The following is a 17,293-nucleotide window of genomic DNA, read 5'->3' as shown; positions in this document are numbered from 1 at the left end:
TCGTTGTGTTTTACGTCACCGTGTTCTGACACGATTGTTTTTTTTAACCTATAGTGTGTAGGCACGACTGACCATCAGTCAGCCTTATCGGTTAACCGACGAGAACGGTCCATCAGACCGTTTTCATCAGATGGACCGATCGTGTGTACAGGGCTTAAAAGTTAGGGTGTGTGTTATACGCCTGTGCGTGTTATACGCCGATAAATACGGTAGATACATTTTAGAGAATAAGGAAATTGTTTGTCATTTTACGTAAGAGGGGGAGGCAGTCATGGCTTATGGCACCAGTCTAGGAGCTTTTTTGCCCCCTCTGTTCCCTATATGTATTTACGCCAGATTTGTGGTATTAAGGGCCAAGGGATGAAGAGGCCAAAGTACGCAGAAACACATTCCCAAGTCATTTTAGCAAATCATTAACCATTTTAAGGTAAAATGTTATATTGTAGGTTTCTAAAGTACCAAGCGCATACATAACAAACAAAAGCTGAGTTAAATGTAGTGGAAGGAGAGCCATGTCCAGAGAACAGAGGAGTAGCGGCTTTCTAGTTGTAAATATACAGACGGTTATTTGCATTGCTGGTAGGGTGTGCCAGGATGTGTGTTGTTCTCACAGTACATAGTGTCTGTGTAGGGGATTGTGATTCCTAAACAAATCAGGAACATGGAAGAAAGGATTATTATGGATTATTTGTCAGGCAAATGGGCTGGACATATGGGTAAATGGTCCCATTTTAAAACATATCAGTGACAGAAATGTCAGTTTTGTAACTTGTAATTGAAATCATTTTATCTCTGAAGACAGAGTCTGCTGTGCTTCTGTTATACTCCTGTTCTAATGATCGCCTTTACTCTGTGTAGATACTTGTAAGTATAATGCTTAAAGGGGAGTTCCTACTAAAAAAAAAAAAATGTATAAGTCAGCAGCTACAAATACTGCAGCTCCTGACTTTTAATAATCGGACACTTGCCTGTCCCAGGGTCCAGTGATGCGGGGGAACAAAGCCCCGCTCGTCTCCCCCTCCTCTCTGCGGCAGCGACCTTGTCACTGTGGGCGCCCTGTGACGTGTCTCAGATGATTCCTGAGAGGGAGGGAGGAGAGGTGCACTTACGGTGCCCAGGGAGGAAGTGGGAGCTGCAACCCTCTAAAAAGAGGGTTTGCGCCCCCCCCCCCCAAAAAAAAATGACATGCCAAATGTGGTATGTCAGGATGGTCACCTTCCCATTTTTGGGTGGAACTCCATTTTAAAGGGAAATTCCACTTTTATGGGAAAAAAATATATAGCAACAAAGGAAAAAAAAAGCTATAACCACTTCAACTCTTCTGGGAAGGCTGTCCACAAGGTTTAGGAGTGTGTCTATGGGAATGTTTGACCATTTCTCCAGAAGCGCATTTGTGAGGTCCGGCACTGATGTGGACGAGAGAGCCTGGCTCGCGGTCTCCATTCTAATTCATTCCAAATGTTTTCTATTGTGTCAAGGTCAGGACTCTGTGCAGGCCAGTCAAGTTCCTCCACCCCAAACTCGCTCATCCATGTCTTTATGGACCTTGCTTTGTGCACTGGTCCAAATCCTTTTGGTGGATTATAGTGTGGGATTGTTTTTCAGGGGTTGGGCTGGGCCCTTTTGTTCCAGCGTACCAAGATATTGTGAACAATTTCATGCTCCCAAATTTGTTCCCCCCCTTCCTATTCCAACATCACTGCACACCAATGCACAAAGCAAGGTTCATTAAGACATGGATAAGTGAGTTTGGGGTGGAGGAACCTGACTGGCCTGATCTCAACCCAATAGAAAAACATTGGGATGAATGGAGTGGAGACTGCAAGTAAAATCTTCTTGTCCACATCAGTACCTGACCTGGAAGAATGGTCAAACATTCCCATAGATGCACTCCTAAACCTTGTGTTATATCTGTAATGGATGGGCCAACTTAAAGCGGAGCTCCACCCTCCACCTCCACTCCCGCTGATCGGAACCCTCCCCCCCTCTGGTGTCACATTTGACACCTTTCAGGGAGGAGGGGGCTGCAGATTCCTGTCTAAAGACAGGTATTTGCACCCACTTCCGGCCACACAGTCTGCGAGTAGACTGCGGGCAGGACGTCGGAGCGCTTCACTTCCTGGTTCCCTCACCGAGGATGGCGGGGGGAGCAGCAGAGTGACGAGCGTTCGCTCGTCCTCTGCTGCGGATGGCGCTGGAATCCAGGACAGGTAAGTGTGCTGATATTAAAAGTCAGCAGCTGCAGTATTTGTAGCTGCTGGCTTTTAATAAATTATATATATATATATATAAATATTAAAAACATTTTTTTTCAGGGAACATCCGCTTTAATACTGAACCCTATGGACTAAAACTGGGATGCCATTGAAGTCCCTGTACTTTTGCCAATATTTGTGTGTGTGTGTATATGTACAGTGCCTTTGAAAAAGTATTCGTACCCCTTGACATTTTCCACGTTTTGTCATGTTACAACCATAAACGTAAGAAAAATTTTTTTTGGGCTTTTATGTGATAACATACAACCAGAGCTACAATGGAATGGTTTAGATCAAAGCATATTCATGTGTTGTTATGGCCCAGTCAAAGTCCAGACCTAAATCCAATTGTGAATCTGTTGCAAGTACTTGAAAATTGCTGTTCAGACGCTCTCCATCCAATCTGACAGAGCTTGAGCTATTTTCAAAGAATATATTTGAAAAAGAAAAATGAAGCTAACCCAGTTGTTATACAATTCCAAAGAATCACATCCCGGCAAAATCTGAAAATGTATAGGAAGAAAAAGCCCCTGGGATAATGCGGATTGCAACAATAAAATGGAATTGGCAAAAAGTATTAAATATTTATTTAATATGAGTCATGATGATCACAATATACAAATTAGAAAAAGTAATTAAAAACAAAGGGATTGACATACAAAATAAGTTCACCAATATGCAGAAATTTACACCCGAATGCTGACAGGTAAGTCAAAACATACAGAGGTGGATAATACCCAAAAGGGTGAAAGGGTATTATTAGGGTATTATCCACATCCACACATTCTATGTTTAACAAAGAAGTAAAAAATAGAGTTCTCATGTAGCTACGTTGTTAATTAATAACTTGTGTGCTGCACTTCAGCATTAAAAATATACTCTGTGCAGGGACCACCCTGTCAGATATCCGCTCTCCCCTATGGGGCATCGAATGAACACGGACCGTCTGTCCGTATTCACCCGATCCACTCTGCAGAGGGATGGAAAAATTGGATTTTCCTCCATCTGCAGAATCGGAGGATTGCGGACACTGATGAGATTGGGTGTCAGCGGCTGTTCATCCACTGACACCCGCTATCTCATAGGGATTAATTTATGTCCCTTTTTCATCCGTAAACGGATACATGAAAAAGCGGACATACGGTCCGCAGGTGTGAAAGGGGCCCAAGACACAGAGGATATTTTCCGGATGTTTACTCATTACGTGTAAAACTAATGGGATATTACTTAAAATGTATATATTGCTTCGTTGAAAACCCTCTTACCTGTGTTTTTTTTTTTGTATTGCAGCTACCATCTGTCTGATAATCCGCAAAGTGCCATTAAGAAGATATCATGGCAGCAGTAAGTATTTATGCATGTTAACAAATCATTATCCTTATTATCCTTATATCCATTATCCTTATCTCAGAGGTTGTAAATGGATAATGGCTTGCTTTGTTTTCTAGCCAGTAAGTCACCCTTTCAAGCTCCCTAAAGTCGGCAATAGATGGTCCGAATCTCGGGCGGTTCAGAAGGGACCGGCAGAGATTCAAACCATGTATGCAGGGCCGATCCACCCTATAGGCTCACTATGCAAGCCGCTTAGGGCCCTACAAAGCTGAGGAGGACCCCCCAAATTACTAGGGAGAAGTTGCATTGGAGAAGAGCTAAGAAGTCAGCACACCCCCCCCCCCCCCCCTGCTTCTCACTTTAATGTTAGATGTTCCGACAGCATAACACCCCCTCCCGCCTCTCAACTTTAATCTTTAATGAGACATGTCATTGTCTCCCCCCCCGCTTCTCAACTTTAATGTGTCATGTCATTTTGTTTAGGACCCCAGGGAGGTCAGGATTGGCACTGCATGTATGGGCAATCTGATGGCTAAATCAACTTGGGTTTAACCAACCTGTCAGATTTTTCATGTGATTATTGCCAGTGGCTAGCAATAATCACTGCGTGTTCTTCCAGCCAGGATGGCTCCCTCTGCCTCCCCATCGGGAGAACACAATATCTCCGTGGGAGGGATTCACCCATCTGCACTGACTGTATTGATAAAAGTCAAGCCATTTTCTTTCCTGCAAGCATGGTTGCAGGAAAGAAAATCGCACCATCTATGGCTGGCATAAGTCAGACTCCCTCCCGCTCCCTTTTTATTCAGGTGGATACTGGTTAACTTAAAATGTCATTGGCCTCTGTTTTAGCCCTTTAAAAACCCTGTGACAAGTTCTTTGATAGGGTTTATATACACTTAAAAGGTAATTCTCCAAGCACAATCAAGCCTCAGTGCTTGCTCCCTCTCGCATCCAATGGTACAATGCAGGTGCAGGGAATCTCTAAAGCACTGAAAATAAACAAAGGTGGGCACAAACACCTAGTGTATTACCTCAACACCATTTTTAATTTGTTAAAAAGCCAAAAACATACAAACGATCAAAGCATATCAACTCACAACTCCAGCATTGTGGATATACAGATCACTGTAGTTGGAAAGCTGATGCACTTCAGACCAGCCCTCTTTCTCGGAGCTCTGAGAAAGGGGGCTTGTCTCCTGAAATGCGTAAGTTTACAAATACAGTGATTTGGATATCCACGATGCTAGCAACTGCGGATCCAGGGGGGGGGGGGCAATAGGAAAATTGCCCCCCCCCCGAGACGATCATGTCACATTGGCTTTTTTTATTTTTTTATAATTTTTTTTAAAAACTGCCTTGCGGTGCCTGCAGCTGCCAAATCTCTTTCTCATCACCCGATCACGCCGTCGAGAGAGAGAGAGAGAGAGAGAGAGAGAGATAGAGACTCGTCTTACACGGCCGTCCAATCTGTCCTGTTACAGTGCTTTTCCCGGCTGCTTCTGAGCTGACAGTCTGTGACCCTGTGTGCAGAGAACAGCTGAATGGAAGGGGGTGGGTGCGCTCTGCCTCCTCCAGCCCCCTCTCTCACTGTGCCCGCCCACACTTGAGCCAGCCTTTGTGATCCATCTGTGAATAGGACGTGTGGGCGGGAACGTTTAAACTGAGATCCGACGGTGCTCACTGTCACTGTTCTGTATGGGACCTTCTGGAAGCTAATACCGAGCTAGTGAGTCTTTTGCCTGCTTCCTTCCACGTGAGTGAGCTGTGACCGGCCTCCCCCCTCTCTCCCAAATTCCTCTCCCCCTCTCTCTGCAGATAAGGTTTCTTTCAGCAGCCTTGTGCAATACCTGGTCCTGTGTGCTATAATTTGGGCTCACGCCAGTCTGCTACAGGTTGGCTGCGGTGTTGGTGATCTGCATGTTGCCCCCCCCCAGTCCCATAGACTTCTATTAGTTTGCACATTTTTGCTACATTTTCTGAAAGTGCACAAAAACGGCTGCATCTTTGGTGCGCTTTAATAAAAAACTGCAGCAAAAACGCACAACCTAAAAGAACCCTATGCGACTGCAGCTAAGGAAAACTGTGTACATAAGCACAGTGGCCAAACCGCAGCACACCAGTGTGCGCCCAAAGGCTTGTACACACTTGCAGCAGGCACTGCCACTCCGCTGATCCATGCTCGGGTCACTTTTGGGCATGCTCAGCGGCTCCAACCAGAGCTGTCAGTTTTTTTTGTTCAACTTGCTGAATTGAGAGAGAAAAAAAAAAAACTAGTAGTGTGTAAGGATGAGCTTCGTCATGTACGCAAAGCCCACGTGCAGAGCCCACTAGGAATTCGGTACTGCACTGCGTTAATCACAGGCAGGAAGACATTTCCCGAAGTGCGGCTGCAGAGATCGGGAAATGTCTCACTGCCTGTGATTAGCGCAGCGCCGACTTTCTGGCGGCCCTTGCACAAGGGCTTTGCGAACACGCCGGAGCTCATCCTTCGTGGTGTGTACAAGGCTTTACTATGTTGATAAAGGAATCAAGCAATTTTCTTGAGGAGTGGTCTCTCTGTGCGGACAATTTGGATCTCTCTCTATCAGTGGTGGCTGGTGCTCAAAGTTTATTTGGGTGGGGCAGGGGGGGCGCGGCAAATGAAATAATACTGAATAAAAAACCCATCACTGTGGCCCATCAATTGCAGCCTCACTGTGGCCCATCAATTGCAGCCAATGTTACCCCCCCATCGGCATTTAACCAGCACCACACCACGCCGGCTCGCTGTCTGACCGACTCTTACCCCATCTTGGTGGCGGGTCAGGTAGCGGGTGACGGTGGTAAGCTGTGGGATGGGCAGTGGGTCAGGCAGCGGCTCCTGTGTTCTCTATGCTTCCTCCATGCTTTTCCTCCTGCTAGACATCCAATAGGAGAGCCTGTCCTTTAGCATCAATGACTCTCTCTGTGCAGGGAAATGTGGAGCGGTGTCTCTCTCTGTGCAGGGAAATGTGGAGCGGTGTCTCTCTCTGTGCAGGGAAATGTGGAGCGGTGTCTCTCTCTGTGCAGGGAAATGTGGAGCGGTGTCTCTCTCTGTGCAGGGAAATGTGGAGCGGTGTCTCTCTCTGTGCAGGGAAATGTGGAGCGGTGTCTCTCTCTGTGCAGGGAAATGTGGAGCGGTGTCTCTTGCTTTTTGCTATAAAAAAAAATTCTTTTCACACTTAAAAGAAAACCTATATTGAAAAAATCTGGCCTGCTTTTGCTGACATCACCTTCTGAAAATGCTAATCCATGTGAATCCATGTGAATCCATCAATGATGTCAAGCTAATCCAGTGGCTTCAGTACTTTCTAAAGCCATGATCTGGAATAAGTAAGCGGATTGGCAACTCTGACTTCACCCTCGCTTTCTTATCTGCATGTGTTTTGCTAGTCATTGATGCTTTAAAAATATGTAAACCCACCATTATATATTCCTGATATGTACCTGATGTACCATGTACTTGTGTTAAAGTATCCCCACTTTGTTTTGCTCCCTTTGTGTGAAATCCCTGGTGTTCCTGTCAGTCCATCTGCTTTACTTTTAAAACTGACCACACTAAGATTGAAGGGGTTGTAAAGGATTTTTTTCCCTAAATAGCTTCCTTTACCTTAGTGCAGTCCTCCTTCACTTACCTCATCCTTCCATTTTGCTTTTAAATGTCTTTATTTCTTCTGAGAAATACTCACTTCCTGTTCTTCTGTCTGTAACTACACGCAGTAATGCAAGGCTTTCTCCCTGGTGTGGAGAAAGCCTCTTGAGGAGAGAGGGGGCGAGCAGGAGGGTCAGGACGCCCACTAACACACAGCTCCTTTCTCTATCTGCAAAGTAGAGTGTCCTGACCCTCCTGCTCGCCCCCATCCCCCCTCAAGAGGCTTTCTCCACACCAGAGAGAAAGCCTTGCATTACAGTGGTGAGTTACAGACAGAAGAACAGGAAGTGAGGATTTCTCAGAAGAAATAAGGACATTTAAAATATACACAGATTGTTTTGCCTTTTTAAATTCAGCTTTATACTGCATGGAGTGTTTTACAAGGTGATCGTTTACAATGACTTTAAAGTGGTTGTAAACCCACTCTGACATGTTAAGGCTTACCTGTAGGTGTTTGCCATATCTCCTAAACCTACACGGTTTAGGAGATATTTGCCACAAAGAATGCACGCCGTAAACAATGGAGCAGGCACACTGAGAATGCCGGTTTTATCAATGGATAATGCCAGGTTTGACGGCTCCTGCGCGAAGTGATGTCATCGCTGCTCCGGCCAATCGGAGCAGCGATACCCATAAGTAACCTTCCGGAGAGATGTCTACGGCCGGAGGGGGAGACGAGGATGGCTTTGGGGGGCTTTGATCTAAGGTAAGTAATGCATAATGAGATGGTATGCTAGTCAGGCTGCTGCACACAGGTTTTTTTATCTTCATGCATAGAATGCCATAGTTTTATAGTTCCTTCTTCCCTGTTTTTTGTTTTTTTTAAGGTTGGTGTGGCATTTAAACAGGTCCTTGGTGCACAGCATACCAACCAAAACCAGTATTTCATACTTTTCATTATGTGTAAAGCTTACTAGCCTGCTTGTAAAGGTGGCTTTATGTGTTGATCATTGTGCAACAATATTTGATTCTTCCTTTTGTTTGCTTTAGCATGTGAAGGTGTACTGCAATATGTGGCTAATTTGTGTCACTACTCTGCACAGGAAAAGTAAATGCAGATGGGACAAGGGAGAATATCTATTGGAGAAAAATGCTTAAGGGAAACAAAAGGAGTAATATTTTGAAATCCTATAGGGTGAGGAGAGGAGCATTATTGAAGACTTTAGGTTAAGCAGCAATGAGCACACTGATGTACATGCGCTATTGTACCCTTCTCATTTAATTAGTGGGAATCCTCAATATCATTCCCAGTATTGTTGTTCGTTTTTTATTCTTATTCATTTTAATTTTATTATTCCGTATGTTTTTTTGGCTCTGCGTAACTTCTGCATACTTTCAGCTATTGAGACCATTCAACTTTTAAAATCTTCAGCCTTTTCAGCTAATGATGGGACTTCAACTTTTTTCCTACTATTTATACTTTTTAAAACATTAAGCTTTTTAACACGTTTTTCAAATCCTCAAAATCTTGTTCCACTCCCAAAAGTTTCAGCTCCTTTATAGTTTTACCTACAGACGCCAAAGGATTAATAAGCCAGAATATACAGAGCGTGCGGCCAAAAGCTGTAGAGACTTTGAATGGCATGCCCGGGAAGGCGGATCACTCATGGTGGGCATGTGAGGAAAGCATGGAAGCGATATAAATCCATGGAATTCGCTTATAGTAACTGGAATTAGACGTGTGTTCTGAACAAGTAGCACTATAGGGTCCAATGTAACTCAGGTGGTAGCGTGGCTGACCTGGCTTGGGCACCTGAGGCAACAGTAAAATGGTGCCGATGAAGAGAGCTGCTAGTTTCAAATCCCACTACCATCGTTTTTTTTTTTTTTTTTACTTTGTTTTTAAAGAAGAACTGCAGTCTGCTCACATAATTAGTGGGAATGCTTCAGCAATATCATTTTTTTTTTTTTTAATCCACTTTTTTTTTTTTTTTTTTTAACATTGAAGTCAATAAGGGCATTCTTCAAATCCTTAATCTTGTTCCGCTCCCAAAAGTTTCAGCTCCTTCATACTTTCACCTACAGACGCCAAACAAACTTTAAAATGTTCACAAAATATTCAGCTATCCGGCTATATATTTTCAGTTTGATATCTTAAACAGCTTTTTCACAAAAACTGTAAAAGTTTAGTGATCATTTCAGGAAATGTTAGCGATTAAACAGAGTGTCTATGGGGCTGGTTAGAGTGGATGATGTCATAGCTACAGCACAGAGCTTTAAAAAAGCTTTGTTCCTTCTCTATAAATTGCTCTCACGCCCACAAGATCTACTCGTCCTACACAATTTATACATCAAAACTTAGGTATCTTTGTCTAGTTTCCGGCAAGTTTTGTGATACACCTTTTACTTTTGGTTGAGCTTCCAAATGACAAGAGTTCTACACTTTCTTCCATTGAATGTCCTATATAAAATTCTTCAGATTTCCCAGCGAAACGCACAGTAAACTTATTTTTTCAATTGCTGACATGCCCACATTTTTAAGTTTATCAACATAAATTTTATACCGATAGGTTCACAAAGGCAGTGTGTCTCTAACGGTGAAGTCTCTGTTTCGATAGCATGTACTGTTGTGAATTTATTAAGGTTTGTTTGAAGGGTTCTCTCACATAGTTTCTCACTCATTAGGTGTGGGGATTAATGATCAAAGATAGGCTTTATAATTACTGAAGGAACACTGCTTGTATGTCCTAAAGATAGTGTAGTGGTTATGGTGAATGGCTTTGCAATTCAGCTATTCAGCATTCCCACACATTTTCTGCAGGAAATGCATTTTCTAGTTAGTTCTGATGCTCTTAAAGGGTTTGTAAAGGATTTTTTTTATTTTAATAGCTTCCTTTACCTTAATGCAGTGCTGTTTTCATGTCCTCAATGTTAAATTTTTGCTCTCAAGTTGCTGTAATTCTTCTCTGATCTCCACACTTCCTGGTTGTCTGTTTCCTGATAACCACAGTGCTGGGAGCTTTCTCTCTGTGGTCACTAACTTCAAGGAGGTGTGATTACTGTGTGTCTAAAACCCCTCAGCACCTCCTCTTTGGATCAGTTTCCTTTTCAAAACCATCACTGCTCTGTGGCTCTGTACAGCAGAGAGGCAGGAAACAACATGCAAAAACGAAACTAGAAACTACAGGTACATTTATATGATTGTTTTTTTTTATCTATTTTTAATCGTTTTTAAAAGGAATTAGTTAACTATTATGTCTCTCTATACCCTGTAAACAGTCATTTCAGCATAACATTTTTTTTTTATTTACAACTCCTTTAACATAGTGGGGAAGTGAAACAAGCTGTGACAGTGGAGTGGCGTGGAGTGAATACCACTGTGTTAGTTAATAGTTGAAGTATTTTAAAGGGACGCAATCTGCCACTGGTGAGGCCCTTAGATGCTAGAAGATGAGAGCAAATCCTCCTCTTTGCCATGTATATGCTGTTGGTAGGTAATGGGCATGTGCCTCAATAGACTGTCAACCACTCGCTGTAAACTAATTGAACAGTCGCATGCTGGTGGTTAAGTGGCTCACTTTTAGATCTCTACTGCAGTGTTCCATGTATCCGTATCTGATAGAACACCTAGTCTGCATGGAGTTTGCATGTTCTTCCTTTGTTCATGTGGGTTTCCCCCCACGATCCAAAGACAAGTTGATTAGGTTAATTGGCTCCTGTCTAAACTGGCCTGTGTGTGTGTCAGAAACCATGAATCAGACCGAGACAGAAGTACAGTTAAATCACACTTTATTAATAAAAATAATAATAAAAAAGATAAACCGAGTAAATGTAGTAAAAACATAGCCAGAGTTCTGGAACCGGATTGGATAGCCAGCCAAGCCAAATGTCAGGGAACCAGATATAAACGTAGTAGAACAGCAAGCAGGATCAGGAGCCAGAAGTAATGTCTTTAACAGGAACGCAGGCGATAGTCTCTGGGATGTTGACCAAGGCGAAGGCAGAGATTATCTGGGCTGGATGGCTTAAGTAGGCAGGACTGACCAGCAGGATCATCAGGTGAGTCACTGTGGAGAGATAGGAGCTGGTAATTGGCTGACAGCTGAGCACCCAGCTCAGAGAAGGAATAGCTGAGCCCAGCCCTGACAGTGAGTGTGTGTGTGTGTGTGTGTGTGTGTGTATACAGATTGGCAATGCACAGGAGTTATCACATTTTGCATACCAATCCCAAGCCAAGCAGTTTGTTAGGATTTAGGAAAGACCTGGTGACATGCCTCATAAAAAGAAAAGGCAAAACCGTCCAATAGAAAAGGTTTTCCAGTGTATTAGACATGCTGCCTAGAAAGCTGGTCTTTAGAAGTGTCAAGAGTTGGATACAACTCTACAGATGAACATCACTGTTTCTGTTCACACCTAAAGACCCCCTTCTCTTCTTTTACAGTTTGGTGTATTAGTAACCAATCTTTTGCTTATATATTTGTAGCACCCTCTAGTGATGGAATAGGTGTAGGAAAATTCACTTGACTCATGGTAGTTGTATGAATCTGTTAACCACTTGCCGACGGCGCACCGTCGTTATACGTCCACAAGGTGGCTCGGCTGGGCGAGAGCACGTAATATGACGTCCTCTCTCCCAGCCGCCACTAGGGGCGCGCCGCCCGCGCGCCCCCGACTCCTGTGCGTGTGCCCGGCGGGCGCGATCGCCGCCGGGCACACGCGATCGCTCGGTACAGAGCGGGGACCGGGAGCTGTGTGTGTAAACACACAGCTCCCGGTCCTGTCAGCAGGGGAAATGCTGATCTTCGGTTCATACAATGTATGAACCGAGGATCAGTGTTTCCCCTAGTGAGGCCACCCCCCCCCCACAGTAAGAACACACCCAGGCATACTTAACCCCTTCCCCGCCCCCTAGTGTTAACCCCTTCACTGCCAGTGGCATTTTTATAGTAATCCAATGCATTTTTATAGCACTGATCGCTATAAAAATGCCAATGGTCCCAAAAATGTGTCAAAAGTGTCCGAAGTGTCCGCCATAATGTCGCAGTACCGGAAAAAAAAATCGCTGATCGCCGCCATTACTAGTAAAAAAAATATAATAAAAATGACATAAAAATACCCCCTATTTTGTAAACGCTATAACTTTTGCGCAAACCAATCAAACGCTTATTGCGTTTTTTTTTTTTTTTTTTTTTTTTTTTTACGAAAAATATGTAGAAGAAAACGTATAGGCCTAAACTGAGGAAAAAAAATGTTTTTTTATATATTTTTGGGGGATATTTATTATAGCAAAATGTAAAAAATATTCATTTTTTTTCAAAATTGTCGCTCTATTTTTGTTTATAGCGCAAAAATTAAAAACCGCAGAGGTGATCAAATACCACCAAAAGAAAGCTCTATTTGTGGGGAAAAAAGGACGCCAATTTTGTTTGGGAGCCACGTCGCACGACCGCGCAATTGTCTGTTAAAGCAACGCAGTCCCGAATCGCAAAAAGTACTCTGGTCTTTGGGCAGCAATATGGTCCGGGGGGTAAGTGGTTAATTGGGTCAGGGCTCAGATTCAGGTCAGTGGGCAGGGGTATAGTGACAGGAATCTGAATATTTATGGGAAGCTAGCCAATCTCCAGGAGGCCTGGCAGGGTGGCAGAACCAGCCCATAAATATTGTGGAGTCTGGCCAGCAAGGGGAATCAAGTGGAAGATGGAGTGTTGAAGTGTTGCCTGGGAGGGGGCCTTGGAGAAGGGGGGGGGGGGGTTTGTGTTCCTCCAGGCAGGAGGCTGAAAGATGGAAGGAGGCTGATGGAGGGATTTCCACCAACCGGGAAAGGACAGCTTGTTAGCCAGGAATGAAACTAGCCCAGCGAAAAGTGGGCAAAAAAGTTTCACTAACAGCTGCTGGACAAGGACAGTGTGAGTAACTCTACACCCTACAAGGGAGAGAGGGCTGCTAGGTGCTATACCCAACAAGTTCTCCCTGGGACAGTGCTTCAAGTCTGTTCTGGATGCCATGCTCAGGGATACTCTTCAAGGCAGCCAGTGGGCTGGTACTTTCTAGCTAGGGTCTGAAAAGGTCAATCTAATTTAGATGTGTTGTTGATATTTTTTTAAGAGACATAAGCCACTCTAGAGGGGGTAGAGGGTCCATGATCTATCTTTGTGTATTTTTGTAAAGAAATGGGATGTTTTGTGTCAAGTCAGGCATTCCATACACCCTGTCCAAGTTGTTTACTCTAAATCCACAAAAACAAGCCCATGGACGGGCTAGTGACTGGAGTGGATGCAAGTTTAGAAAATGCATGTTGCTTGGCTGTGCAGACTAGGGGGACCCAAAAACTCAGTGGCTCCTTGTAGGGTAGCTCTACATAACATATTCTATTAGTATATCACACGTTTAGAATTTGTCGGACGTTTAGACAGATGTGTATTTAGCATCTGTTGAGAGGTTGCTGTGAGCAACATCTTTGTTGATCAACAGGCTGGGGGTCATTGTTGAACAGAGAAATGATGGCATTGTATCATAAACTAGGATTGCCACATTTGAGTTATGTTTTGTATAAGATCATGTTTTATTTTGAATCAAGTTTGATGCTTTAAGATTTGTTGCTATGTAACAGCCTGTCTTATCATACAACAAGACTTGAATGTGGTAATTGATGCCTCCAGAGATATGTAAAAGGCTTCCTAGCCCTGATGTAATCCTTGTAAATCTCCTCAGACACCACAATGCTGGAGGGATCTTACAGCCGAGTACATATGGGATTTCATGTAGACCCATGCAAATTTTAGCTGTCAGTCTCAGAGGAAAACTGCTGAAGGTAATGTAAACATATGTATCCTTCCGGGAGAAAACCTGCGTTTCTCCAGCTAGCCATAACTATTGATGTGCCGATATTTGCAGTTCCTTCATTTTAAAGTCAGCATAAAGTGCATATTCCTACACTGAGCTCTATATCCACTGAAGCAATCTTGTAGTTTGTCCATGCGTAACAAAGGATAACTTTAATACAGTCAATCTCAACCAATGTACTGTGGAATCCTAGGGTTCCTCCAAAGCAGTGCTCTCCAAACTGCAGCCTGAGGACCAAATGAGGCTCTTTGCTTGTGGCTTGGGGGACGATTCCTCCCACTGTTATGAGGCACTATTCCTCCTGCTAACACCAACAATGAAGCACCATTCCTTCCACTGACCAAAAAAGTGGGGCATAATTATTCCCACTGACACCCACTGGTGGAGCGCAGTTTCTTCCATTGAAACCAACAGTGGAGCACAATTCCTTTTTGCATTGTTCACTCTTGCTTATGCTGAGGTGTTTTCTACACAGTCCAGCCCTCCTGGACTGTATCTGAAGGATGGTAAACTAGCTTTTTTTTTTCTATTATCCCCAGTTGAATGTCTTCCGCTCGTATCCAGTGTTGGATATCTCCAGAGAGCTCTATCGGATCATTCCCCGATGGAGGTCCTGTTAGACCTGAATGCTAAGGTGACCAGATGTTTAAAATGAAATCCGGGGACATATTTTTTGTTTTTTATTAGTAAAGATGGCAATCAGCAACTCTCTGCCCGTCGCCGCCGCTCGCCTCACAGCCTATCAAGTCTTAATCTCCCGGCTACTACTGGGTAGGGAGCAGAGGAAGATTACTCCACCAGGGAAGGCAAGGAGATAAGCAGGCGGCTGGCTGGGACTTGAGCCAAGGCAGAAGAACATGCCAGCGGAGTTGAATGGGAATGCGCCTGAAACTGAAAAAATATTCCCTCCGGTCCGTCCAGCACATGATCATCAGAATGGGGCACAGATAATGGAAAAAATACACCCCCCTAAGCTAGTAGGTGCAGTGGAGCAGGGGTGTGTATTTTTTTTTTTTTTTAATTCTGCACTTACTGTCTTTGAAATTGCCCCAGCCCCATTCAAATCCAATCCGGGGACAGACTTGTTCAGGGGACAGTGTCCTCAACCCGGGGACTGTCCCCAGAAACCGGGGATGTCTGGTCACCCTACTGAATGCTCCACGGGGTAAACGGCACTGGTATATGAATGTGCACTGAAATTTTATTGTCTCTTGGCAGACTTTGTGACCTAAATAGGAACAGAAGAACAGCTATACAGTTCAAGCTGAAATGCAGCAAACTGTATCTGTAGACTGCTGTCTCCTATAGCAACTGAACTTGTAACTTCAATGCAGATCACAACTTACAGTATTCCGTTGTAGGTCCTCTCACAGAGCTCCCAGTCTCTCACTCGTCTCTTCAGATCCCAGGCGTTACTGGATCTCTTGAGCTCCTCCACAACTAACCGGCTGTGGCTTCCAAGTGTCACCCACCGTTGGGTCCCTAGTTTGACTCTGCTGAAGCTTTCCCCACTTCTTCACCGTCCAGGCTAGTGAAAAAGGCTGCTCTGATACTTCAGTCTCCACAGAACCTGGCCTCTGATAACAGGAGAGATTGTCCCTTGCTGGCGACTGTGTCACCTTTACCTCTAACTCTGGTTCTCGCTCAATTTACTGTTGCAAGTGGCATTTTCAGCGTGTCTGTATCAAGGATCCTCACACATAATTTGCTTGTGCCCCCTCAGACCGGACTTCCTATTTCTAGTTGGGATACCATGGAGGATGTATATTCGCAACCTGCGATCTGGGCCATTCCAGAGCAGGAGATCGTGGGCCACATCAGAGGGCTCCACAGGCCAAATATGGCCACTGGTTGGCCACCCCTGATTTAGGCCAAATTCGTATTCTTCTACATATTTTTGGTTAAAATAAACGTGTATTGATTGGTTTGCACAAAAGTTATATAGCCAGATTCAGATACAATGGCGTATCTTTTGGCCGGCGTAACGCATCCCATTTGCACTACGCCGACGTAACATAGTGAGGCAAGTACAGTATTCACAAAGCACTTGCTCCTTAAGTTGCGTCTGCGTAGCGCAAATGGGCCGGCGTAACCCTGCTTAATTCAAAGTAGTCATGTAGTGGGCGGGCTACATTTAAATTAACCGTGACTCCATGTAAATGAGGGCCGTTCGTACGGCGCATGAGCGAGCATGCTCAGAATCACTGGGTAAATAATAATAATAGTATTAAACAGTGGTTATACACTTGATACAAATACTAGACTTCAAAAAGAAACAAAATATTGTGATGGACCAATGTATCCAGAATCACTGGATACTATTAGTAATCTGGTGATAATCAAAAAGTGAGTCCACAAATAAAGGAGTCCAGTGATGACGTAATAGGCTGGAAAAATGGATTCCCATAGGTGATTCTTAATTAAGAGAAGTGTTGTGCTTGCAATCAAAATTGTTATGATCCACCTTCACCGTGACTTTGTCAAACACCCAATGTGAATAAATAGGCAGGCTCCTTACCAGATGGAATTGCCCCCGATTTTGATATCAAAAGGGAGGACAATTAGAGCTTTAACAGGATCACCTGTATATGAATGGGATACGTCCTGACAGCAGTGAAGTCACGGTGAAGGTGGATCATAACAATTTTGATTGCAAGCACAACACTTCTCTTAATTAAGAATCACCTATGGGAATCCATTTTTCCAGCCTATTACGTCATCACTGGACTCCTTTATTTGTGGACTCACTTTTTGATTATCACCAGATTACTAATAGTATCCAGTGATTCTGGATACATTGGTCTATCACAATATTTTGTTTCTTTTTGATGTCTAGTATTTGTATCAAGTGTATAACCACTGTTTAATATTATTATTATTTACCCAGCGCACCCTTCACCTACACATAACTGCATAATCATTTGATTATTTCTGGGTAGCAGCTTACATTTTAGTTTATTAATTTTGGCGCGTAGTACTCCATTTCCATGCTCAGAATCACGTTGCAAATACTCCCTACGTAACGATTTCGGCTCAATGCTTTCGACGTGAACGTAACCTACGCCCAGCCCCATTCACGTACGCTTATGCAAACGAAGTAAAATACGATGGCTGTTCCGTCGTCCATACCTTGCATGGGCTGCGCCATCTTTTTGGTGGTTTATCTTTACGCTGGCGTATTTCTTAGGTAAACGGCGTAGCTTACTGCGACGGGCGTACGTACGTTCGTGAATTGGCGTATCTTGCTTAT

At 43.8% G+C, this 17,293-nt stretch overlaps 1 protein-coding gene across 4 annotated transcripts in view; it reads left to right on the top strand.

Annotated features, from left to right (window-relative positions):
• The window catches only part of ANXA4 (annexin A4), a 112,358-nt gene that overhangs the window by 27,924 nt on the left and 67,141 nt on the right, over window positions 1-17,293 (top strand). For 2 of the 4 annotated variants that reach the window (XM_040345884.1, XM_040345883.1), the window contains exons 2-3: window positions 3,546-3,599; window positions 13,912-14,011. In XM_040345884.1, the coding sequence (XP_040201818.1) occupies window positions 13,970-14,011 (42 nt within the window). In that variant the 5' untranslated portion in view covers window positions 3,546-3,599; window positions 13,912-13,969. The remainder of the gene's footprint in view (window positions 1-3,545; window positions 3,600-13,911; window positions 14,012-17,293) is intronic. The other 2 variants (XM_040345881.1, XM_040345882.1) reach the window with 1 other exon arrangement.

Source organism: Rana temporaria, chromosome 3, assembly GCF_905171775.1.
Source record: "Rana temporaria chromosome 3, aRanTem1.1, whole genome shotgun sequence".
In the NCBI taxonomy this organism is placed as follows: Eukaryota; Metazoa; Chordata; class Amphibia; order Anura; family Ranidae; genus Rana; species Rana temporaria.
The sequence above is the reverse complement of the archived record's forward strand: the minus strand, read 5'-3'. Positions and strand labels throughout refer to the sequence as shown.